This window comes from Puma concolor, chromosome A3, assembly GCF_028749965.1.
Source record: "Puma concolor isolate L17-30 chromosome A3, mPumCon1.1.hap2, whole genome shotgun sequence".
In the NCBI taxonomy this organism is placed as follows: domain Eukaryota; kingdom Metazoa; phylum Chordata; class Mammalia; order Carnivora; family Felidae; genus Puma; species Puma concolor.
The window spans coordinates 127767272-127792873 of NC_141669.1; the positions used below are offsets into that span (position 1 = coordinate 127767272).

Below are 25602 nucleotides of genomic sequence, written 5' to 3' on the forward strand. Positions count from 1 at the left end.
GGCTTGAACCCATAAACCTCGAGATCATGACCTGAGCCGAAGTCAGATGCTTAACTGACTGAGCCACCCAGGCACCCCCCCCACCCCGAGCCCTTTTTTTTTTTTTTTTTTTAATTTTTTTTTTTTTTCCAACGTTTATTTATTTTTGGGACAGAAAGAGACAGAGCATGAACGGGGGAGGGGCAGAGAGAGAGGGAAACACAGAATCGGAAACAGGCTCCAGGCTCTGAGCCATCAGCCCAGAGCCTGACGCGGGGCTCGAACTCACGGACCATGAGATCGTGACCTGGCTGAAGTTGGACGCTCAACCGACTGTGCCACCCAGGCCCCCCCCCCCCCCCCCCCCCCCGTCCCGAGCCCTTTTTAAAGCATGCCTGTGAATCTTTTGTTGAATGTCAGCTTGTTGCCTTTGTTACTAATCATACTGGTTTTGGAAGGTATGTATAGATAGGCCTCTCTGTCAGCTGATGATCCTGAGTAACACTAGCTCGAAAATACCTATGGTTTGAGAATTAAAGTTCTAGTGCAGATTTAAAAATGCCCCTGTTGAAAGCACTTCCAAACCCAGAGATTTATTTCAGTAGTTAAAACTATTCTTCATTTCAAGGAAGAAGATTTAGGGTGGGGGTCTTAGTAAGCTAGCCTTTAAGTTGGGCGTTATCATTTCCGGTAACTTGTATTTTACTTGTTCCCGTTTCATTTGTGTTCTTCTGATGAATGTGTATGCGTATATATCTAGTAATGAACACAGGTTAATTAAAAAAAACTTTTTTTCCCCCCAGGGATCTGGAGATTTGGATAATCTAGATGCTATTCTTGGTGATCTGACTAGTTCTGACTTCTACAATAATTCCGTATCCACAAATGGTAGTAATCTTGGAACCAAGCAGCAGATGTTTCAGGGAACTAATTCTCTGGGTAAGAAAGAACTAGGTTTTATTCTTGCTGCCTTTTTAACGTTTCTTCACACTTGTATGTATAGTTAACCCTTGAACAACACAGGTTTGAACAGCACATGTTTATTTACACACGTGTGTTTTTTAAAAATAAATACAGTACAGTACTATAAACATTTTCTCATGGTTTTCTTAATGTTTTCTCCATTTTATTATGAGAGTGCAGTATATAATACATATGACATACAAAATATGTGTTAATTGACTTATCAAAGTCTTTTGGTCAAAGTAGATAATTAGTAGTAAGTTTTTGGGGAATCAGAAGTTGTATGGATTTTTTACTGTGTTGGGGGCTTGGTGCCCCTAAGCCCTGTGTTGTTCAAGAGTCAGCTGTGCTCTTACACTAAGATTGGAACCTAAGCATTTTTTTTAAGAGAAAGAGGGCAAGCATGTGTGTGTGCGAGCAGTGGGGAGGGGCGGAGAGAGAATCTTAAGCAGCTTTATGCTCAGTGTGACGCAGGGCTCAATGTCATGACTCTGAGGTCGTGGCCCGAGTTGATGTCAAGACACTCAACCAACTGAGCCACCCAGGTGCCCCTAATTAGCATTTGTAAACTTCAAAATGCATACTCTACCTCTCAGTTTTGAATACTAATTCATAGTGCATATGTTTTAAAAAGCTTTCTGGACGTTTTTCTATTTTTTAAAATTTCCTGTTTCTAATTAATATACCAGTAATCCTGGAACTTTAGGAAAATGTTCATCATTGGTTGCTCCAGATGAGTACCAGGTACCTGAGCATCTATTTTTGTGAGGCATAGAGACTTAAATTAAAAAGCAACTAAAACTGTAGATAGAAGCCTGTCCTGTGACATTTATGGAACCTGGTTATCTAGCTGGGAGACTTCTTTAGTGTTTGCTGATTCTCCCTCAGCCTCTCTTCCACAGCTATGTCGTTTCCTCATTCATCAGTTTAACGAGGGTATATTACAGGTATCGATCAAAAAAGAATAATTCACAGTTATCAGCAATGGTGATTATTCATTTTCGATGGCACTGTTTCCTAAACTAAAATGGATAGATCAGTCAAATGGATTGGAAACAGTAAAAAGTTAGGAAATTTTGTATTTCATTCCTTGTTTGACTAGAGGGCAACTTACCTGGTTATATTTAATTAGAAAATTTTAAACAGAATCCACTTAAGAAGTTCCCTTAGGGAAGAACCTCTGGCAGTTTGAATGTTGCTAGCAGTTGTAATATTAAGCGAAGCAGAACACAAATGACCGTATCAGGCTGCAGAATGATGCCCTAGTACAGCAGCCAGTGCTGGGATTCTTGTTTTCTACTGGATTTGGAATACGGGGTTTTTGTCTTCGTCGTCGTCTTTTTCTTCTCCTCCTCCTCCTCCTCCTCTTCCTCCTCCTCTTCCTCCTCTTCCTCCTCCTCCTCCTCCTTCTTTGTGTGTGTGTGTGTGTGTGTGTGTGTGTTTTGTGTTTATTTTAGTAAGAGACAGTCTTGTGTGGGTGGTGTTGGTATTGATGTGTTGTCCTTGATTACTTATGTACTGAATTGTCAGAGGACATTTTGTATTGTGTATCTGTGTTTCAGCAGGTTTGAGGAGCCCACAGTCTGTGCAGTCCATTCGTCCTCCGTATAACCGAGCGGTGTCTCTAGATAGCCCTGTTTCTGTTGGCTCGAGTCCTCCAGTAAAGAATATCAGTGCTTTCCCCATGTTACCAAAGCAGCCCATGTTGGGTGGGAATCCAAGAATGATGGATAGTCAGGAAAATTATGGCTCAACTATGGGTATGTTATTTCTAATAAGTATTTATGATTAAACTTTTGGGAAAAGCAAATTTAGAATACTTAAAGCCATTTAAATAATTGGGATTAAGTAATAGGTTTATGAGTAACAGTAGCACAGTAGTTCTTTCATAAGTCTCCTTAATTTATTCTGTGGCCTGGTTATTTAAGCTCTTTAAAAAATATTTATTTATTTTGAGAGAAAGCGAGAGAGAGACAGATTATGAGAATGTGTGCATGCGAGACACGAGTGAGTGGGGGAGGGACAGAGAGAGGGAGAGAGAGGATCCCAAGCAGGCTCTGTGCTGAGAGCACAGATCCCGATGTGGGGCTTGATCCCATGAACTATGAGATCATGACCTGAGCTGAAATTCGCCTAATGCTTAACCAAACGAGCCACCCGGGCGCCCCTGGCTATTTAAACTCTTAAGGAAGCTTTCGGTCTGAGACCTTTTCTAACTTGTAATGAATAAATGGCAACAGTTGCCTATCAAAATATGTCTTTATTTATTTATTTATTTATTTATTTATTTATTTATTTAAAGTTTAATTTTAATTTTTTTTTTTAACGTTCATTAATTTTTGAGACAGAGAGAGACAGAGCATGAACGAGGGAGGGGCAGAGAGAGACAGGGAGACATAGAATCGGAAGCAGGCTCCAGGCTCTGAGCTATCAGCCCAGAGCCCGACCGTGAGATCGTGACCTCAGCTGAAGTCGGACGCTTGACCGACTGAGCCACCCAGGCGCCCTTCAAAAAATATCTTTAGAAAAATAGTCTTCATAGTTGGCCAGTCCTATTTTTAGGATGACAAAGCTTTTATTTTATTTTTATTTTTGGTTAAGTTCATGTGTAATGACGGTACTTACACAGCAAGGATTTCATGATAATCTGGAAAAGACGTAATCATTTCTACCTGTTTTAGGTGGACCAAACAGAAATGTGACTGTGAATCAGACTGCTTCCTCGGGAGACTGGGGCTTGCCAAGCTCAAAGACGAGCAGAATGGAGCCTTTGAGTTCAAACTCCATGGGAAGACCAGGAGCGGATTACAACGCTTCTTTACCCAGACCTGCAGTGAGCGGCTCGATGCCCACGTTGCCCCTTCGGTCCGCTGGCATCCCAGGTGCGAGGCCGGCGTTGCCGCCACAGCAGCCGCCACAGCAGCAGATGCTTCAAATGCGTAAGCGTCCCCTTTGCCAAAAGAGAAAGTGAGATGACACGGGGCGGTGTTTGCTCTTGCCTTCTTTGAAAACGCATCCCCTCTTTTTCCTCCACCAGGGCCTGGTGAAATTCCCATGGGAATGGGGGTCAGTCCGTATGGCCAGGCAGCACCGTCCAACCAGCCGGGTTCCTGGCCAGATGGCATGTTGTCCGTGGAACAAGGCTCTCATGGGACTCAAAATAGGTGAGGCTTTATTATGTGACTCTGTAGAAGATGTTAGCATTGGATTATCTAGAAAATGCTCAGAGCACCGGAGCAAACCTGAAAGAGAATGAGAAAAACTCACTGTGACCGAGGTGCCTGGTTGCCACCTGGGCATTTCAGGGATGATGGTGAAAGTGCACCACAGCACTCTGTTTCTGTGAAAGATTGTGTGTCTTCTGTTTTTGTTTAGCTTGATCAGTTACTCATTTGCATGAAAGAAGCCACCTGTCAGTGTCCGTTCTGTCTTTAGTTCTGTAACAAAGAAAAAATGGCTTGATCCTTTGGGGAGACAGTGGTGTAGCTTTGTGCGTTTATTAGCTTCAGTGCTTCTCTACCCAGTGGAGAACAAATAGCCTCACCACAGAATTTTTCCTGAGGCAGAATGAGTATCTAGGTCCATGCCCTTCTGATGTGTTGGAGGGCTATGGCACCTTATTGTGGGTAAATGGAATTTGTATTGTACTTGTTAACACGTGAGCTCTGTGGCCACGGGGAACAAAAAGTTATTTCAGCAGGTCCCAGGCTCAGTTTGCTGATGGTTGAACATTTGGGTTTTTTTCTTTTTTTCTGGTCCTTTGTGGGTTACTTCAACTTAACAAATATCATAACCGTGACCACCTCTGTTCTTGTATGATCTTGAGAATAGCACCCTGTTCCACCCCCCTCAACCTCTGCTGTCCCCTAAATGTGTAGGGATCTAGCAGTTACATTTGGTGGTGGGAGTGTGTGCTAGGCATGTGTAAGCTAGATGTGGTGGCTGTGGATGGCCTGGTGGAAGCTTAAAATTGTGGGCCTTCAATTTCAGTTGGGGACATTTGCTCTTCTCTCTTAACCAACCAAGTTGGTTTATTGTTTCCACTTGTAATAATTAAGGTATTACTGTATATTAAAAACGTGTGTGGTTAGAGAGAGAGAGAGAGAGAGAGTGAGAGTGTGTGTGTGTGTGTGTGTGTGTGTGTAAGAGGAAAAGCACCACTGGCATTGATTGCAAGTCTCTGTTTAGGCCACTTCTTAGGAATTCCCTGGATGATCTTCTTGGGCCACCTTCTAACCTGGAAGGGCAGAGTGATGAACGAGCGTTGTTGGACCAGCTACACACTCTCTTGAGCAACACAGATGCCACAGGCTTGGAAGAAATTGACAGAGCTCTGGGCATCCCTGAACTTGTGAATCAAGTAGGTAGCATTAACATGGAAATGGAAGTGTGTATGTGCACACGTGTGTGCATACATTCATGAAGCCATGCACAAGAATGCCTGTATGTGTATCTTTCCGATCACTTGTGTTACCTCACTGTGTTCACGGAGAGTGATGATTGGAGTTCCTAACCCTCACAAGCACTGTGCTGTGGCCCACGTGGATGAAGACACACATAGTGTGGACAAGCAAGTGGTGAAACAGATACAGAGCATGATTATTCTTTTAAATCTTTTTCAGTCTGTTGGGCAACAAAGGTGCTTGTTTTATTTATTTTTTTAAAGATTTGAGTAACCTGTACACCCACCGTGAATTTTGAACTCAAAACCCTAAGATCAGGAGTGTCATACTGAACCAACTAAGCCAGCCAGGTGCCCCAAAGATGTTTGTCTTAAATTGTATTTTGTTGATTGCAAGATAGAACGTATTTTATGTTTTTTTGTGTGTGTGTTTTAAAAATAGTTTTCTGATGGAGTTTTTCTTGATATGCAACAGTACGTTATTTATGTAGGTTTACTTATTGATTTATTGATTCTTTCATTTAACAAATATTTACCTTCTATATGCCAGTTAGTGTTAGAGGCTGAGGGGAAGTAGTGAACAAACGAATTCCTGCTCCCGAAGCTCCCATCCCATTGGACAGGCAAGCATCAGGCAAGGAGCCACCTGGATAGCAGCAGACACGCAGGAAAGGCCTAGGACACTAGGAGACTGTCGTAAAAGAACCTTTTCTTGGGGTGTGGACGGGGTGTCCAGATTTTACTCTAAAAATGCCCTCTATCTGAGCTACCATTTGAAGGCTGTTAACTTGTCTCCTACGTTTAAATCGTTTTCCCAGTTTCTTTTCAGTGGGGACTTGTTTGTAGTTTTGTTCTTTAGTTTAAAAGTGTTTGTGTTTTCAAGTCCAGGATGATGAGATGAGGAATTACTGGGGACTCAAGTGAACGGTCAGGAAAGCTTTTTCTGGGGAGATGGCATGTAAGTTGATGTTTGAAGGGTGAGTTGGAGCCAGCTCAGAACACAGCGAGGGGAAGAATGTTCCATAAGGGGTATGGCTAACTCAAAGGTCCTCAGGCAGAAAAGGGCTTGGGGCTTCAACAAAGTGACTAAAAGTCCACGAGAGAAGGGGAGGGATTGCTGTAGGATGATGTTGGAGAGGAGAGGTCAGTGGAGGTTAGGTTCCACAAAGCCATCTTAAGGAGTCTTCCATTTTTCTGCTATATTGGGAAGCCATAAAAGATTTTTTTTTTTTTTAATTTTTTTTTTTTCAACGTTTATTTATTTTTGGGACAGAGAGAGACAGAGCATGAACGGGCGAGGGGCAGAGAGAGAGGGAGACACAGAATCGGAAACAGGCTCCAGGCTCCGAGCCATCAGCCCAGAGCCCGACGCGGGGCTCGAACTCACGGACCGTGAGATCGTGACCTGGTTGAAGTCGGACGCTTAACCGACTGCGCCACCCAGGCGCCCCTGGAAAGCCATAAAAGATTTTAAGCAGGGTAGTGAAGAGATTTGCTTTTCTTTTTTGTTACTTTTAATTTTAATTTTTTTTAAGTTCATTTATTTTGAGGGGGAGAGAGAGAGTTGGGGGGGGAGGGGCAGAGAGAGGATGGGTACAGAAGATCCGAAGCAGGTTCTGTGTTGACAGCAGAGACCCCCATGTGGGGTCTCGAACTCATAAACCGTGAGAACATGACCCGAGCCAAAGTCGGACACTTAACCGACTAAGCGGTCCAGGCGCCCCTAATTGTTATTTTTGCCAAGTAATCTGTGTTTGTAACTTTGAAATGATACAGAAATATACTCTTTAAGAATCATGCACATTTACCCTAGTCAGAGATAGTGAAACTCAGCTTTTTATTTTGGGAATATTCTGGGGCGCCTGGGTGGCGCAGTCGGTTAAGCGTCCAACTTCAGCCAGGTCACGATCTCGCGCTCCGTGAGTTTGAGCCCCGCGTCGGGCTCTGGGCTGATGGCTCAGAGCCTGGAGCCTGTTTCCGATTCTGTGTCTTCCTCTCTCTCTGCCCCTCCCCCGTTCATGCTCTGTCTCTCTCTGTCCCAAAAATAAATAAACGTTGAAAAAAAAAAATTTATTTTGGGAATATTCTAAGTAATATGCTTGTGCAACTGTCCTTCATCAACTTCAATCTGTATCTGTTGATTTCCTGATAGGATAGTTGACTGTGCATTCATAGTCCCTTATCTGAGAACTTGGGGCTCAGGAATTTTTGGATTTAGAAAGATCAAGTGGTTGTGTATGTGCCACATACTCTGTGATGCCCCTGGTGGAGTTTTGAGCAATATTGTAGTTTTAGGCAGTAGCCGGTCATCATACATGCTAATATTTTTATAGCAAAATAGTCACACCAAATGAGACATCTAGAGATTATGTATTGCTTCATTAAGTTCAGATCAAGTTTTGCTATTAAATACATTTAGTGCAGATGAAAAATTGTGTTGCTTTTTTTAGAACTTTTTTTTTTTTTGATTTTTTTTTTGGAATTTCGGATAAATTGTGGATCTGTATTTAGCTCCCCTTTCTCCACATCCATACGCATTACATAGTACTCCCAGAATAATTATGTCTTTTGTTGTTAAATAGGTGGTCAATATTTATATTAATTTGACTCCTTGCTGAGCCAGGTATAGTTTGTATAGGATTTTGGTTTTGGTTTGTCTGATTTTGAGTTAATTGCCCTTTTTTTGTTTGTTTGTTTTTTGTTTTTGTTTATTTATTTTGAGAGAGAGAGACAGAGACAGCATGAGTGGAGGAGGGGCGGAGAGAGGGAGAGAGAGAATCTCAAGCAGGCTCTGCACTGATTCGGGGCTCAAGTTCGTGAAACTGAGAGATCATGACCTGAGCCAAAACCAAGAGTCAGATGCTTAACCGACTGAGCCAGCCAGGCGCCCCAGCTGCCTTCCTTTTTGATTTGCTTTGTTTTTACACATTTCTAATCCTTTCCAAATACTGCAGCGGAACTGTAAAATTTCTCTTAATTTTTTCTTCACGTATTCAGACACATTTTTAGGTAATTCTTCAGTTCCTTGTTTCCCTCTTGTGATTCTCCGTTGGTCTGCTTTACTCTGTCCTGAGAGGCAGGTCTAGACGCTTTTCTGTGTCAGATCTCCCAGCTCTGGTCCCAAGTGGTTTTCCCTCTTGCTTTATTCCTTTGTTTTGTTGAAACACAGTTTCTGTTAATTTCTCCACCCCCACTGCATGGGATAAAGTCTGAAAATACCTTTTATTCCACTCTCCTGCATTAAATTTTGGGTTGAAAATAATTTTTTCTTCGCATTCTGAAAGAATTGTTTGATAGCTTTCTGGCATACATTGTTGCCATTGACTCATAGTCAGTCTGATTCCTGTTTTTATGTGTGATTAGTTTTTTCTGTTTGGAATTATTCAGGAACTTTTTCTCTGAAATTGCAGGAAGCCTTATCTTGGTATGGGCCTTGTTTCATTCATTCTGCTGTATATCAAGTGCACAGATAATCTTTTTGGTTTGGGGGCATTTTCTGTGTCCTGTCTTTTTTTTAAGTAGTGAGTTTTGTTTTCAGTTCTTAATACACTAGTGTTTTCGTTTTTTAATATAATTTGTCAAATTGGCTAACGTACAGTGTGCCCTTGGTTTTGGGGGTAGATTTCCATGGTTCATCAGTTACACACAACACCCAGTGCTCATCCCAACAAGCACCCTCCTCAAGGCTCATCACCCATTTTCCCCTCTCCCGCCCGCCCCTCCCCCCGCCATCCACCCTCAGTTTGTTCTCTGTATTTAAGAGTCTCTTGTGGTTTGCCTCCCTCCCTCTCTGTTTGGTGACTCGTGAGTTTTAATTGCGTTTATTAGTAATGAGGCTGAACATTAGTAAAGCTTACAGACATGTCGTTTGGTATCATTTCTTTAATAATTTTATCTCTTCTGTTTTTTTCTTCTTGGATGTTGATCGACATGTTGGGTATTACACCGAGTCTCTGTTTTTTAATCTCTCTTTTTCTTGTCTCTGAGTAACGTTTTATTCGAGTCACTTTCATGTTGAAAGCTGTCTTCGTCAGATATCTGGTTGATCCTTGGCTGTCTTTTTATATTTAAGTATGATGCATTAAAAAGGATCAGTCGTCACTGGAAGTGGTTGGTCAGGGGCTGGCCCTTTTATTTCAGGACTCCCCAGAATTCAACATGTGGAGCCACTGCTGCATCTCCCCTCCCACTCCCACTTTACAGTTTTTCTCACCTGGGAATTTATTACCTGATTGTATTTTGGGGACTAGGCTGGGGATGCGAGTAGATGCTACCATAGTATTAAGATCTAAAATTATAAAAATAAAAATTTTACTAGAAATCATAAATAAGACTTCCTGTTTTCAGGCTCTGCCTACCCTTGCCCTCTGCTGTGCCTGGTGTCCCAGAACTGAGGTTGCCGAGGGAGTAGGTGGAAAGTACGGCCACGCAGCTGTGCGGAGTCGGGGGACAGGTGGAGGGCAGGGAGGTGGCTGCCCCCTGCTCTCTGCCCAGATTCCTCACCAGTCCCGTTTGAGCACTTTGCCTGAGCCTCTGCCGTCCCAGTGGAGCCTGTCGTTGGCTCGGTGTCTTATGTGTGTTTTTCTCCACAGACACGTTAGTGCCTACTTTCTCTCTCTCTCTCTTTTAATTTTCTAATGTTTTATTTATTTTTGAGAGAGAGAGAGAGAGAGAGTGTGTGTGAGACATAGAATCCGAAGCAGGCTCCAGGCTCTGAGCTGTCAGCACAGAGCCTGACTTGAGGCTCGAACCCACGAACCGCAAGATCATGACCTGAGCCAAAGTTGGACACTTACTGAGCCACCCAGGTGCCCCGGTGCCTACTCTCTTGAGTTGGTTACTCCTCTCTTTTCCTGTCTTGCAAATATCTGTTGAAATATTTTATCTTGTTGCCTTCCTTATTCTCACTGTTTTGTGGATAAATACTACCTTTTAAATTCTTCGCTGGTATTTTAGTAGAGTTAGCAAGAGAAAGGAGGTAAATACGCATGATCGATCCATGTTTCACTTACAGTGTGATTTACTTTATAGAAAGATATTTCAGATGGCTCTGTAGGGAGGGGAATTGGTATGAGGGGACAGAGTAGACACATAGATGTCCGTTACTACAAGAGTCCAAGAAAGTGTCTTAGAGAGGGTCACAGCTGTGGAATGGAAGAAGGGAAGGATGCATAATGTGTCCTGGAAGAAAACTGACAGGACTTGGTGGACCGTGTATGCACACACATGCTTGGAAAGGGAGAGGGGGGCACCTGGGTGGCTCAGTCGGCTGAGCGTCCAACTTTGGCTCAGGTCACGATCTCACAGTTCGTGAGTTCAAACCCTTCATCGGGCTTGCTGCTGTCAGTGCAGAGCCTGCTTCAGATCCTCTGTACCCCTCTCTCTATGCTCCTACCCTGCTCACGCTCTTTCTCCCAAAAATAAAACATTAAAAAAGGGGGGAGAATGTGAGGATTCCAGATTGCTGAGAATGTGAGGATTCCAGATTGCTGGCTTTAGTTCTGGCCAAATGGTGTTGTCATGTTGCCATGAGGGAAGATTGGAGGAGAATTGGGTCTTTTGGGTGAGGGACTCTTTGGAACCACTACCTGTGTTTTCTACACGTGAAGTCTGAGATGCCTGAGACATCCAGGTAAAGATGTTAAGTAGCCATCTGCGTAAGCAGAATTAGAACTCAGAGACACTTGAGCCGGAGGCAAGTTCAGCAGTCGTCACTAGTAGATGAGACCAAAATAGAAAATGTAATGAGAGGAAAAAGGTCCGAGGACTGAACCCTGATGAACTCTTAACGTGCCTCCAAAGGGGAGATCAGGGGGGTAGGGAGATTGAGGGTGGTGTCACCGTCACAGTGGGGTGAAGTGTGTTTTGGGATGAGACTGTTGCCTGCATACTTGGCCTTCTGTGCCCGTGGATAGGACGGTAAAGGTGAATGCAGTATCTGACAGGCTCTTCTTGTCTTAGCGTGGCAGCTCTTCCCTCCTGCGGAATTCTTTTTTAGAACATTTTTTAATGTTTATTTTATTTTTGAGAGAGACAGAGACAGAGTGTGAGCTGGGGAGGGGCCGAGAGAGAGGGAGACACAGAATCCGAAGCAGGCTCCAGGCCCAGAGCTGTCAGCACAGAGCCTGACGCGGGGCTCAAGCTCATGACTCGAGATCATGACCTGAGCCGAAGTCGGATGCTTAACTGACTGAGCCAGCCAGGCGCCCCTGGAATGTTTGTGTCACTGCTTTTTCTGTCAGCTGCTGGACTTTATTTTGGAGACATTTTTAGCATGCAGAGAGGTGGTGGCGGCACATAGCAGGCACTTACAAATCTGGTTGAATGAATGGGTTTCTTAACAGTCCCTCCGGCCTGTTAAGGCCAAATAGTAGCGAATGACCACCTTTAGGTTTTGTGTGTGCAGCTAGCAATAGCCTCGGGGGATATGAGCTTCTGTTGATATGCCCTGTCTCTACCAAAATCACTTCTAACCACTGTCAAAAACATTTTTGTACGAAATTGTGTGGGAATTAATTGATCCCTGTGGTTTTAATTAGTTTATTTTGTACTTGGCTTGGTCTGTGTTGGTACAGAAATGTGGTCTGGAACAAATAGTCTTTCTCCAGATACTTGAGTGTCCATGTGAGACTTTGAGCTAGGTACTAGGACACATCTGTGAAAAGATGGGTCATGATCTGGATTCTTACAGAACTTCAGACAAGAAACTTGATTTTGCCTTTGGAATTCTGTGACATCCTTGTTCGTATGCATTGACTTTATGTTTTACCTTCCTTGGAGCATTTGATTTCTGTCGCTTTCTCAGATGTACTTCATTGTTTATTTATGTGTTTAATGTTTTAGGGACAAGCTTTGGAGTCCAAACAGGATGCCTTCCAAGGCCAAGAAGCGGCAGTAATGATGGATCAGAAGGCGGCGTTATATGGGCAGACGTATGCAGCACAGGGGCCTCCAATGCAAGGAGGCTTTAATCTTCAGGGACAATCACCATCTTTTAACTCCATGATGAATCAGATGAGCCAACAAGGCAGTTTTCCTCTGCAAGGAATGCACCCGCGGGCCAATATCATGAGACCTCGGACAAATACCCCCAAGCAACTCCGAATGCAGCTTCAGCAGAGGCTGCAGGGCCAGCAGGTAACCAGCTGTCCCTTGTCAACTGAAAGTCCTTCTGTTTCGACTTCTCTGTAATGTTTTGTTTGTATAGATGTTCCTTGTTAGGGAGCAGTCCTGTGGGAGTTGGATAAGATTGTTCTGTTGTACAGGTTAAAAAGTAAAAAATGTCAGGATTGCCCTTGGGGGAGAAGAGTATTTCTTGATGGCTTCATTAGTTTTAGAGATAGATGATTTTTTTTTTAAAGTTTATTCATTTTGAGAGAGTGAGAGTGAGTGGGGGGGGGGTGGTGGGGGGCAGAGAGAGAGAGAGGGAATCCCAAACAGGCTCTGTGTTGTCAGTGCAGAGAGCCTGATGCAAGGCTCAGACCCACAAATCATGAGATCGTGACCTGAGCTGAAATCAGGAGTCAGACGCTTGACTGACTGAGCCGACTAGGTGCCTTGAGGTAGATGATTTCTATTTTATTTATTTATTTATTTACTTACTTATTTACTTATTTTGAGAGTGTTCATGCGCACATGTGCTCCCACACACACGTGCATATGCACACATACAGTGAGGGAGGGGCAAAGAGAGGGAGAGAGAGAATCCCGAGCAGCCGTGCTGTCAGTGTGGAGTCCAACGTGGGGCTTGATCTCAGGACCTGATCATGACCTGAGCCGAAATCAAGGCTTGGACGCTCAGCTGAGCCACCTACAAGCCCCATGATTTGCGCATTCTTTTTATGGAACCTCTGCTTTCTAGGTGTTTTGTGAAACTTGAGCTCTCTTAACATTCTAAGATAAGATTTCCCTTTTTTATTGTTTCCTTAATGCCCGACAAATCTTTTAAAATTTAATTACTTACATTGTTTGTGCCGAGTTAGTGAATGTGGCAGAACGGAACCATGTAAGCAGCTGAGTGAGTGAGTGTGGAGTCCAGCGAGCCACAGACTGTGCTAGTGCCTTCCCACTCCTAAAAGTCAGCGTGGGTACCCTGAGAAGCTGTGCTCATACGTGCATGGTATCATTTGGCTTTTCACCCCTTCTTTCCTCTAAAAGTTACCTGGGAAAAGGTAGAAGAGGAAGTTCATTCAGTATTAGTTTGAGCAAGTTAAAGCTATTTCCCTAATGACCTAAATAATTCTAGGGAAAAAATCTCACTTTATGAATCCTTCGAGTTTCTTTTGAAGATCGTCTTTTTTTTTTTAATGTTTGTTTATTTTTGAGAAAGCGCCTGCGCAGAAGCGAGGGAGGCGCAGAGAGAGAGAGGAAGCACAGAATGTGAAGCAGACTTCAGGCTCTGATCTGTGGCTCGAACCCATGAACTGTGAGATCATGACCTCAGCCAAAGTCAGGGGCTTAACTGACTGAGCCACCCAGGTGCCCCAAAGATCGTCTTTAAGCTGCACAATTACACTTTTACTTTTCCTCCTGATGCCAAATAAAGCTTCAAATGCTTGCCAAGGACTTTTCAGCCTGAACTTTTTTGAACACAGGGCTTGAACTCACGACCCTGAGATCAAGACCTGAGCTGAGATCGAGTCAGACGCTTAGCCAACTGAGCCACCCAGGTGCCCCCCCCCCTTTTTTTTTTAAGATTTTACATCTTTAAGTAATCTCTACACCCAACGTGGGGCTTGAATTTAGAACCCTGAGGTCAAGAGTTGCATGCTCCACTGACTGAGACAGCCAGGCCGCCCTCAGCCTGAACTTGTTTTGAAGTGTGGAAGCGTGTGGGTTCCGTGTAGATGTGATGTGACCAGGTTAATGGGTTGGAGGTGGCATCGTGACCTCTCCGGGTGGTGCCGAGGATTTGGAAAGCTGTTTGGGGCTCATCGACATAGTCCACTTCCATCCTAACCAGCCTGTCTCTCCCCAGTTTTTGAATCAGAGCCGTCAGGCACTGGAAATGAAAATGGAAAACCCCACTGCTGGGGGTGCTGCGGTGATGAGGCCCATGATGCAGCCCCAGGTAAATCCCCAGGTGAGAACAGACCTCTCCAAGTGTATTACTGTGGGGCCTGCTCCACGATTGGCCCTCAGTAAACGTGTGTTACAGCAAGTTTCTGGTGTAAGAAATCATTCCACGATCTCCTCACACTCCCTCTTCCATTCTTCTGTCTTGCTGGTGATGAGGAAGAGTCAGGAGGAGAGGTTTTTTTATTAAAACTGCTATTTTGTGTTTGCTAATTAATTCCCTTTGTGATCATTTGCTGTGTTGTGAAAACAGCTATCACTTACTTTTTAGGAATTCAGTAAATCTGGAAACTTCTCTCTGTTTCTGGGTTTTGAAACCACGTGCTCGCTGGGTAAAATCTGAGGTTATAAGAAGAAAATAAATAATACATAATCCTACTCTCAAGGATCACCTCTGAGGTGACCTGTTTCCCATAGTGGGAAGGATGATGTTCAAGTTCTCTGTACCTCCAGCCCAAGGTGGAGACTGTTCTACGGTATTAATGTGCACGAGGCAGATGACCACCTGGAAGTCCTCTACTGTGGTTAGAAATTCTGTTCATAATTACTGTAGAGAAACAACCCACTGTGAAATGCCCAGTATTTACTGTCTTAAGCCTACTCGGAAGTACTTTGATGATAACACAGTTTGAGTAAGCTGAGTTAGGGTGCCCTCCGAAAAGATGAGTTTGCTTTTTGGAGATGTTCTCTTCCAGCTGATGGGGCCCAAATCAGCTCTTTGGTTCTGGGCTTGGACCATGTACCTCCGGACCCTCCAGACCGCTGCTCCTAACCCTCCGTCTCTCCCTTCAGAAGCTTTAAGGAGACTATACAGGCCCTTTCTGGGGTAGATTCCTGCTTACCGGAGGGTAACCCCATTCTTTGGGGGAGTGCTCTGTTGTGCCTCCCCTCCTCCTGCACTGTTACTGCTGCCTTTTTCCTTCTTGTAGTTTTATTTCACATTTTCTGAAAAGTTTGTCCTCACATTCTACCCTTCAGTGTTCTCTCACTTTGAGAAATGTTTTCTGTGTTAAAGCTTGACGACTCGCCTGAACAATTTCCAGGTCCCTGTTCTGCACCTCGTCGCCTCACCGGAACGCCTTTACCGTGATGAGAACCGTGCATTTTTCCTTTTTTGTGAAGAGAGGCATCGGGTGATTTTTCGCACCTAATGTATTGTGGTGGTACTACATGTATGGAATTGGCTGGTTCTGGCTCTGTGTAATTACATTCTCTTTTGGGGTATCAGCAGGGTTTTCTTAATGCCCAGATGGTTGCCCAGCGCAGCAGAGAGCTGCTCAGTCATCACTTCCGACAGCAGAGGGTGGCCATGATGATGCAGCAGCAGCAGCAGCAGCAGCAGCAACAGCAGCAGCAGCAAACCCAGGCCTTCAGCCCACCCCCCAACGTGACCGCTTCCCCCAGCATGGATGGGGTCTTGGCAGGGCCCGTGATGCCACAAGCCCCTCCCCAGCAGTTTCCATACCCGCCAAATTATGGTAAATTTGACAGCGAGAATGTCTTCCCCGGAGTGACATTACTAAGGTCATAAGATTCATAGGTCTGTTGCATGTTAAACACAAAATCCTGTTTACTCCCTCTGTTAGTCACAAGGAAGACAGAATTAACTAAAAACAACAGAACAAAGGATATGGTGACTGATGAGGCAGACAAGGGACAAGCAGAGGCCAGATCAGATGAAGAGTTTTGGTGATATTCTGAAGGCAGTGGGGAGTCACTGAATGTTAATAGACATGTTTGCACTGGGGAAAGGTCATTGGGCCTGTGAGGCATGTCCGTTAGAAGGCGAGAAGAGAGAGTGGAAGAAGGGAGGACAATTAGAGCACCCCAAACGAGATGATGGTCATGCAGCATCACAGAGGGGGTAGTCTGAATGGAGAGAACCTGATTCGTTGAAAGAAACACACCAAAATGTTTCTGGTGGTGCACAGGTGATTGTAATTGAGGTAGATGTTCTATCAGGGTTAAGCATTTTTATTTTTTTTTCAGCTCCCCACGTCTTGATTTGGAAGAAAGACAACACCCCCCCCCCCCCCCCCCCCCGCCAATATGTCCCACTGTGGTAGAACTCTACAGTCTGAGCCCTTGGTCATCTTCTCCCCCCCCCCCCCCCCCCCCCCCCCCCCCCCAATGTCCCAGTGTGGTAGAACCCTACAGTCTGAGCACTTGGCCACAAAGGAGTGATGGGTGGGCTTCTGGGTTCCTCTCCTTGGTGACTTGGGTGTATTAATTACAATAATACACATTACTTTTTCAGGTCAGTCTTTGAGAGAGACTAGGAACATGGTAGGAACGGGGATAGAGGTATCTTTTGGGGAAATCATATTTTCAGTGCACTCCTGCCAGCTTGGGACAGAGGGACAGTGATGTGAACAGTAGGAAGTGGCATCCCTTTCACACAGAAATGTCCATGAAGGAACAGCTCTTCAGGTGACCCAAATGCTTTCTGCAGTGAGCCCCTTCCTCCAGTCTTGGTGGGAAGCAAGAGGAACTGGCAGGCAGCATCCTGTGGCACTTTACATCTTGTCTGTCTTACGTTCCCCCACGTTTAGAAAAGAGCATAAAGCTTCTATAGACAGTTGATACTCTAAGGAAGATACCATTTTAGCATTATAATTTCTGCTTTTTCTTCTTTTTTTTTTTCAAGGGATGGGACAACAGCCAGATCCGGCTTTTGGGCGAGTGTCTAGTCCTCCCAATGCAATGATGCCCTCAAGAATGGGGCCCTCCCAGAATCCCATGATGCAACACCCTCAGACCGCGCCCATGTATCAGTCCTCGGAAATAAAAGGCTGGCCATCAGGAAACCTGGCCAGGAACAGGTGAAGAACAGAGACTTTAAAGGCCATTCACATTCTAGTGCCCAGAAATTCAGGAAATTAACCTCTGCATTTTTCTGTGTGGATGGAGAGATCAAAAGCCTGTGTGGATGGAGAGATCAAAAGGCCTGGGTTCATCTTAGAAAGTGTGGTATTTGGCTCATCCATTTTGAGGCTTCTTCCTCCCCTATGCATGCCTAGGAAGCTTTGATTGCACACAGCTGTGAAACCTAGAAGGCAGGAGGCAGTCAGGGAATCTTCTCTCCCTCCTGTTCTCTGCTTAAGTACAGCAACATTTGACAGTTGTGATGGTCTCTGCGTGCATGTCTGGTGTTACTAGAATGAGCCAGGAGGTAATTTCACACTTCTTTTTACAGCTCCTTTCCCCAGCAGCCGTTTGCCCACCAGGGGAACCCCGCAGCATACGGTATGGTGCACATGAATGGCAGCAGTGGTCCCATGGGACAGGTGAACGTGAACCCCATGCCCATGTCTGGCATGCCCATGGGTCCTGATCAGGTATGGGGCTCTAGCCTGAACTTTTCTCAAAAAATTTTTCCTTTTCTCTTGAGAGAACCCAAACTTCAACTGTAATCTAAAGGTCCTCGGCAGATTTTTAACTTGGGCGTGTAACTCAGAACTACAGTGGTTGAAAAAAACTTGTGGTTTGAAGGCATTGGGCCATTAAATATGTTTTCGGTAATGTGAGATCTAAGGAATTGGAGTCAGCCAGAGTCAGGTTGCAGGCCATCATTATAGACCTATGGATTCTTCTGTGTTGTGCAGAGCATATGTTTTACTCACGTGTCTTCTGGTTGCTAACAGAAATATTGCTGACACTTCTACACCTCCAAGGAAGTCACTGTAGAAATGACACTGCACTAGAACTATTGGAAGTAAAGAATCGTCCCACGGACCTGCCAGCTCTGAAGAGGGAACCAGCTTTGATCTCTGTGAAGGGTATTCCAAGTGATGTCATTGGAGCAGGACTGGGTTTGAAATTGAAGTGCGATGTCTACCTGTATTTTTCCTTCTTCTGTGTATCATGGGATTCAAAACAAATATTTTTTTGACATTCTGCCTCTTAGGGATGTGATTCTGGAGGTACGGAGTGTTACTGATCACAAAACTCTGCTGTGTCCCTTCTTTCTGCCTGTCAGTGTTTCAGATAAATGTGGGTGGGCTAGAGAACACTGGAGAAGTACGGCGAGATTAGGATGTCTGGTCTCTCTAGTGGCAGTAGCAGGTAAAGAGCACAGCCCCAGCCCTCCCGTGTTCTTGTCGCTACCAGATACTCCGTGTTCTCACCCTCTGTCCTGAGAAGTTGGCTTGTCCTATAATGATTGTGTTGAGTTGCTCCAATCCTGTTCTTGGTTGTCCTGGACTTTTTCCTAAATAGGAATTTCCTCTGTCCCTAACGTCCTAGAATACTTCACCTCCAGGAACTGTCCTTAATGTCCTATGGTTTTGCAGAAGGGGAAATGACAGTATTTAATTGCAGCAGTAGCAGTTTTTTCACATGCTAATGTGCAGCTGAGTGCACTTTATTTAAAAAGTAATGGATACATGCAATATTCTGGAGGTCTTGAGGAATGGCGAACCACATTCCCGCCTGGTTTTTGTCTGAACGAATCAGTTGGACGAGAACTATGATTGTTTTGTCGTCGTCGAGAGTACCCGTGTCACCCTTTGCCTATATGGTAGAGCAATAATGCTTTTTGAAAATAAACTGCAGAAACCCAAGGCCAGGTACTGCATTCTGAATCAGAATTTTGCAGTGTTTCTGTGAATAGATTCTCTTTTGTAAATACGATCTTTAAGATATTGTATTATGTAAAATATGTATATACCTTTTTTGCAGGTCACGGCAACTCATTTTTACAGAGTTTGTGAAGCTAAATATTTAACATTGTTGACTTCAGTAAGCTCAGTGTGGTGAGGCTGCAAACAGAAGAGACAGCCCCTGAATTTTTTGGCCTGGGGGAGGGGGGGGCAGTGGTCTGCAGCTCCCCACCTCCCCCCCCTCCCCGCCCCCCTAGTGATAGATGGTTCCCTATCAGTCTCTTAATCTTAAATGCTTTCGAAAAAGATCATTTGTTTAGATGTAGGCATTTTCAACTTGTCTTTTAAATTCCTCTACCAGAACTAAGCACTTTGTTAATTTTAGGGGAAAGAATAGATAGGGGGAAATAAACTTTAAAAAAAAAAAAATCAAGAATTTTAAAAGATCAAGCGATTTAAAAAAGAATCTTGGATTTTAAGTGGTCCATAAATTAATAGCAATTCATAGTATTTTGTTTTTTAATCGAAATACGTTGCCTTTCATCGGTTGTAGGAGTTTCCGTAAGGTTTTGGTTGCTAGGACCCAAATCCCACATTGAGATCTCAGGGGTTGAACCCTTGATGTGTGGTTTCCGGTGTCTGCTTGGCTGTCTCATCACTGAGATGTGTGTTCTCGTCCCTGAGAACTAGAGGAGCGACACGGTGGTTCCTTAGGGAGCTCAGCCTCCAGGACAGCCAGGTCGTCGAGCTCCAGAGCTGGAGTCCAGCAGAGCGAGTCCCTTTGCACCCGCTGCTCCTGCCCCTTTTGTGCTGTTTGTCAGGCTTTGACTCTTGTTTTAGTCCGTTGGGGATAGAGAAAAAGTCCATTTAATTCCTTCTATCTGGTTCACTTTATTAGCTTCAAATAGCTGAGTGAAATTGGGTTTTAAAAATGTCTTGTGAATTTCAAAGGCCTTTGCTAGCTTTGGTGTCAATTTCCTAGCAATAACTGAGAGCCAGTTCACTTTTATTTTATTTCATACGTGTTTAGGCGATTTTTCTAGGTGTCTCTGAAGGTAAGATCATTTCATTTCTTTGATTTCTGTGTAAGTAAAACCTGTATTTCCAGAACCACCAGTGGAATAGATTTGGATTTTACACCGTCTCCCCCACCACCCGGTTAAAAATAAATCTAAGATTGTAAATCCATCAACTTCCATCATAGTGGCCTGTACTTTTTAGATAACACATTCTCCTGTCTGGAGACAGAGGCGTAGCTGAGTAAGAGTCTGTCTTAATAGTTACAGCCGTGTCAGGTATCTGAACTTTTCTCCTTTAAGTCCTGGGTGCGTGGGGAGAAACAGAATGGTGCTCTTACCTTTCTTGACTTTTGAAAAGTTAAAAAAAAAAAAAAAAAAGTTTTTTGATTCTTTTCCTCAGTCCCAGCTCCAGGCTAACTGGAAGGCAGCACCCCTTTTATATGGGAAAAAAGAAAGTTTATTATAAGTTTTTATATTTTCTACTTGTTCATTTTATTGGTGCAAACTTAAGAATTTGATCTTTCTTTTAATAGATGCTGTCTTTTGAAATAATTTGTTTTTACCTTTATTGCCCTTTTATCTTTTTTGGATAATTCTCTTTGTACTCTGGCTGCCTACCTCTCCTCACCCCTACCCCCCACTTTTTTAAACCTTGGTATCCGTTTCATCTGCTTTTAGAATGTGTGATATTTCCAGTACCTACTTTTTTGCTGAATCCAAAGATATATAAATATAAATATATATATATATATTTTATAAAGATCAAAATGATATAAAGGAGACACGTTTCTTCCTTTAAGAAAACAAATAGAAATTCATTGTGAATGTTCATATTATGCCACTTTTCTAAATTGTGCATCTTGATGGAAAGGTGTAAATATCAATCACCAGGACTGCTTAGTTAATTGGTATTTAATATCTAGGTGAGTTGGGGGTATGTGGGGGGGGGGGGGGGGAGTACAGAACATACGTGCTTGCCGTCTGGATGGACTGCCCGTTGTCCATATGCCTGTCTGGTTCCAGGAGTTTGATTCACAAGTGGGGGTATCACAGGCATGAAGCCTGTAGGACAAAACCCTTGCTTCAGGAGGAACAGGAGTTGCTGTTCAGCTCGGAGGCCAACTGTTTAACAATAACGAGCAAGGTGGTTTTTTTTTTTTTTTCTTCTCTCTCTCTCTCTTGCCAATGTGTGGAATTTCAATGATGGAAAGGTCTTTCTGAGAGCAATATTTAAAATTCTCAGGAATTGACATATAGTATTGAGAATGAATTTAGTTTCAATCAAGTTTACATTAAATGTTGGTTTTAAAAATCTAAATCATTCTTTACACTGCAAAGAATACAGACCACATGGGATAACTTATGAGATGGACTGCTTTGCTGATCATTTCGGATGTCACTGTAAATAAAGGTTTCTATTTAAAATTGAAGCCCAAGGGCTTGTCTCCTTGTTTCTTTTTAAAGTCTCTATTCGATTCAAGGGGAAAAGAGAAGGTTAAAGAATCCTGTTTCAAATAATCGTAGCAGTCTCTCTAAGGTTAACAGAACTCTTGAGAAGCATGGAGCTGCCCTTCTCAAAGGTGAGCACTTCGGGGTCATTTCCACTGTCTGGTGAGAAGTATGTCACATTGGGTGGTGGCTGAAGAGGGTCCTCCTGTTTCTCGCCCCTGGCCTCTGACCGCTACCTTCTCCAGGCTACACTAGCTGGTGCACAGAGAGGGGTTGGTTAGGGTGAATGGCTTTGCCGTCGATTAACATTTTTTAAAGAATGAGGTCCTAAAGCCAGTGTAATGCGACACTTACCTGTGAGGTCCCTGAAGTAGGGTCGATTGTCATTAATTTACGCCCATCTATTCCCCCTCTAAGAAACCCAAGGTGTCTCCTTTGAAAAAGGTGTTGACCGGTAGTATCTTGAATGCTTTTTTTAAAAAAACCAAACACACCAAAAAACTCCCAAGAACGGCCTTTTACAAAATGTCAAAGGTTACCTCATACCAACTGCTGGTCGTTGGCTGGGATTTTGAACATTGTATGACAATACTTAGACTACAAAATGTCTTTACAAACACAATTTTGTGAAAACCGGGGGCATACATCGACTTCACTTCTTTTCAGTACTTTGAAAAACATCAGTTCTGGGACAGATAACAAAGAAATACTAGGAGAAACGGTATCTGGTCGGGAACAGAAATGTCCACAATGGCCGAGGGGTTTTCTTCACTGGCCGCAGAGCGTTTATTGACAGCACAACTCTGGAAAATTGCGTTTTCTTACTAGGTTCCCCTAAGAGTTCCCACGCTGGTGGCATGTAAATAGTCACATATGTACAGCGAAGTCCGTTTCTTCAGAGGCGACCTGGGTTGTGGTGCTAAATAAAAGTCCCTTCTTCTGTGCTGTTGACTGGGCCGTCAGCTCTGCACCACTCCCAGCGTCTGCAGGTTGCTCCCGTCCTGCTTTCTTTGTCTTCGTCCTTCTTTGTGACAAACTAAAAGAGGAGGAGGGTTTAAAACAGGGTTTTTCTTCCCCCATGATTTAAAGAAACAAAAACAAGAAAAAAAAAAACTCCAGTGACTTTCACCGTTGGGGGAAGTTTCCAAGAAAATCTCTTTTTCCCTCGTCAGCCTCTCAGAGAGGGTTAGTGGTGACCGTTTGATATGAAAATGCATTTTGTGCAGCTGGTGAGGTATAATCCAAAGCAAAAGCAGGGCAAAAATGGGCTTCCTGAAGTTAGCTACTCCCGACAGTTCTGTTCCAGAGTGTGCCGTGTTGACTGAAAGCAAGTTCTGTGAGCGCAGGCGGCCCGGCCAACGGCGCAGGCCCGTCTGAGACTGTCCGCGGTTTCATCGTCTGTACGATCAGGTGGTGCCTCTGGTTTGGAGGCCCTCGTGTGCTTCTTAACCTTCCCAGCCTTCCCACAGCTGTCCCCTGTAGAACAAAGCAAACTCCTCTTAGCGTCTGATTAAGAAGCCCAGAGGCAGCATGACACAACGATCAGCCCTGAAGCCTAGAACCCTCTGCTTCAAGGATGCGGCTGCGGGGAGGACCCTTCGAGACCCCTCAGAATGGGCTTGCTCCCACCCGGTCATCCAGACTTTTGGCTCTGGGCTCACACGCTGGTAAAGGCACTGAGGACGTTCAGATGTAGACCTGGCAAATGCTTAGCTGGCCTGTCGTCCTATTAAAGCTACGGAGGGGGGTTTATATGCATATAAAGGAAGAAGGAAAAAACAGACCAGAAGTTGCAAATGGCAGTGCACCAAGGGGGTCTGTTTGCCTGCCTGGCAACTTAACATCAAATAAATTGCCAATGTTAACAAAAAATCCTGACCCATAACTGCGTTTTTGGATTTTCATGATGAATTAGAGGGTTCAAGCCGCCTCCCATCGGTGCTGCTCCCCTTAGACTAGAGGTGACCTTTCTAGGCTGCCAGTCTCGGCCTTCTATCAGCCTCTCTGGCGCTGGAGAGAGCTGTCGTGGTCTGGATATTTCAGGTGCCCTCTAGTGAGGCTGCCCTGCTGCTGACATGGACCAGGGGACCCTTCTGCAGCCACAGCCTTGAAGACGTCGGGCACGTCGGACATTTAAATGCTTCTCGACCTGTACGGACTCCCTGGAGTTTACCAAGCACAAGTTACTCTATGGAGAACAACAGTGTATGAAACACGGTACTAATCTGAAACACAGGAAGACTTCCTGCTCCCTTCTCATGACAGCAGCAGAGGGTTACGAAAGAAATGGCATGCACCCAGAACGTGGCCCGGCAGACCAGCTCTCCACCGCTAAACTGGTTCCTCAACTCACAGCGATTTGGAAGAAGGTCTCTTCATTTCTGGCCACTTTCGACGCTGAAACTGCCTGTGTTTTTGGGTGTCAAAAGGAGAATGGGTGTTAGCCTCACCTAGGAAGAGCCAGTTCCCCCTTCCTGGTGGGCAAACCAGGCCCCTGGCAGACCAGAGACAGGGCAGGGCCTCGGCCGCACATGAGCCACAGAGGTTAGACCAGAGACGGGCCAGGATCGACGGGCCAGGATCGGGGAGCCGTCCCAGGCGATAACAACAAAAACTGATACCTGTATTGTTCGTAGCTTCCGCCATCTTTAAGTCCTGAATGAGACAGAAATGAGCGAAACAGAAACATTAGGGCAAAGGTGGCACAAGCAATGACAAACTTTGTAACTGCCTCTTTTTAAAAACATTTTAGGCTTTTTGACGGCTAGTTTTTTTTCTGATGTGGGTAGCGGCCCTCCGGCAGAGTGGCTGAATCCTGACGTGAGCTTACCCAGAAACTTGTCGATTGCCTGTACTCTAATGTCCTAGCAGCTTTAGGACCCTCATGTATCTATTCATGACCTGGGTCACGGTGGGGGAGGCAGGTATGGGCACGGACAGCTGTGTGACAGGGGACAGAAGGCCATGGGCCTGAGAGAGGGGATGGTGGGGAGAGCCTGGGTCTTGGCGCTCAGCGAGGTTCCTGGAGAATGAGCAGCGTGACCAGGTGTGTGGGTTTGGAATCAGTCGGCCTGGTCACTTTAACGGTGATGAGATAACGACCATACGACACCTAGCCCAGTGACTGGCACATGGCGATAAACGAGCGATCGGGCTTCTCGTAAATGCGGCCCTTGGTTGGTGGACCTTACTGATTCGTCAGCTGCTGGGGAAGATTCACCAGGTCCTGGTGATGCCAGGCTCACCCATCAGACTAGACGTGACCTCCTACCTCCCCACCCCGCGGCAGCCCCGCTCCCTACGGGCCCCCCGCTGCGGAGCGCCTGCTCACCCAGGTCCATGTTTCGAGTCCGGGGGTTACACTGCTTGTAACCCTTGCAGCTCCGCAGCTCCATGAGCTGCACGTGCAGCTGGTTGAGGACGTCCCTGTCCAGCGTGTTCACCGCGTTCATCAACTGGTCGGAACGAAAGGTCATCAACATGGTGAGTGCAGGGATCCCCTCGGCTTCCGCCAACCGGGGGACTTCCCTCGGGCGGCGGGGGGAGTGGAGGTGTGCTGGGATGGTGACCTTTATCCTGCAAGGGCTGGAGTTGGGCACAGTCCGGACTGCCTTGTGCCTGCAGCCCCTCCAGGCGCTCTCCACCCGCCATGTGCTTCACTTTCCTGACCAGTGGCTCCAGGAGCTCACGGTTGCCCTGTGGCTCTAGACCTTCATTCACTGCCCCCCCCCCCCCGCCCCGCCCCTCTCCTCTTGACTGCAGAGTGGCCACTTGGTGATGGGAGGGGGAGGGGGCCTGGGTCCTTGCCTCATCTGGGAGCTACTGGTGAGGGACCTGCCGTGCTTTGACACCCCCTTTGTAAAACATGGGCACGACCCACCTAAGGAGAAAGACCGGGAGCCTGTATGGTAGTGACAACAAAGAACAAGAGCGAGGAGTTGCTGGCATTTAAAAATCAGGTTCCCTATAAAGCGACTGCAGGCTTTTCTTGAAACACAGATCGGACGGTACCGAGGCCACACTAGTGTGAAGGGCCCCGTGGGGACCGTGTGGTTCAGAAGGGACACGTGCAGTCCACTCGCCAGAGGCTTGTGGCTCCTTTTGTCTTACATGT

General features: G+C 45.2%; 2 protein-coding genes across 17 annotated transcripts in view; one reads left to right on the forward strand and one right to left on the reverse strand.

The window, feature by feature from the left end:
* NCOA3 (nuclear receptor coactivator 3) overlaps window positions 1–21469 on the forward strand; it is a 139873-nt gene extending 118404 nt beyond the window's left edge. For 5 of the 14 annotated variants that reach the window (XM_086702384.1, XM_086702386.1, XM_086702389.1 and 2 more), the window contains 11 exons: window positions 783–918; window positions 2505–2702; window positions 3624–3881; window positions 3980–4106; window positions 5131–5302; window positions 12188–12481; window positions 14322–14426; window positions 15648–15897; window positions 17067–17241; window positions 17616–17757; window positions 18064–21469. In XM_086702384.1, coding sequence (XP_086558510.1) covers window positions 783–918; window positions 2505–2702; window positions 3624–3881; window positions 3980–4106; window positions 5131–5302; window positions 12188–12481; window positions 14322–14426; window positions 15648–15897; window positions 17067–17241; window positions 17616–17757; window positions 18064–18075 — 1869 coding nt within the window. In that variant the 3' untranslated portion in view covers window positions 18076–21469. Of the gene's footprint in view, window positions 1–782; window positions 919–2504; window positions 2703–3623; window positions 3882–3979; window positions 4107–5130; window positions 5303–12187; window positions 12482–14321; window positions 14427–14690; window positions 15898–17066; window positions 17242–17615; window positions 17758–18063 lie in introns of those variants that run through there. The other 9 variants (XM_086702391.1, XM_086702393.1, XM_086702394.1 and 6 more) reach the window with 9 other exon arrangements.
* A 521-nt stretch (window positions 21470–21990) lies between these two features.
* SULF2 (sulfatase 2) overlaps window positions 21991–25602 on the reverse strand; it is a 120520-nt gene continuing 116908 nt past the window's right edge. For all 3 annotated transcript variants that reach the window (XM_086702424.1, XM_086702425.1, XM_086702426.1), the window contains exons 18-21: window positions 24820–24943; window positions 24110–24143; window positions 23842–23895; window positions 21991–22964 (exon numbers count right to left, since the gene is read on the reverse strand). In XM_086702424.1, the coding sequence (XP_086558550.1) occupies window positions 22934–22964; window positions 23842–23895; window positions 24110–24143; window positions 24820–24943 (243 nt within the window). In that variant the 3' untranslated portion in view covers window positions 21991–22933. The remainder of the gene's footprint in view (window positions 22965–23841; window positions 23896–24109; window positions 24144–24819; window positions 24944–25602) is intronic.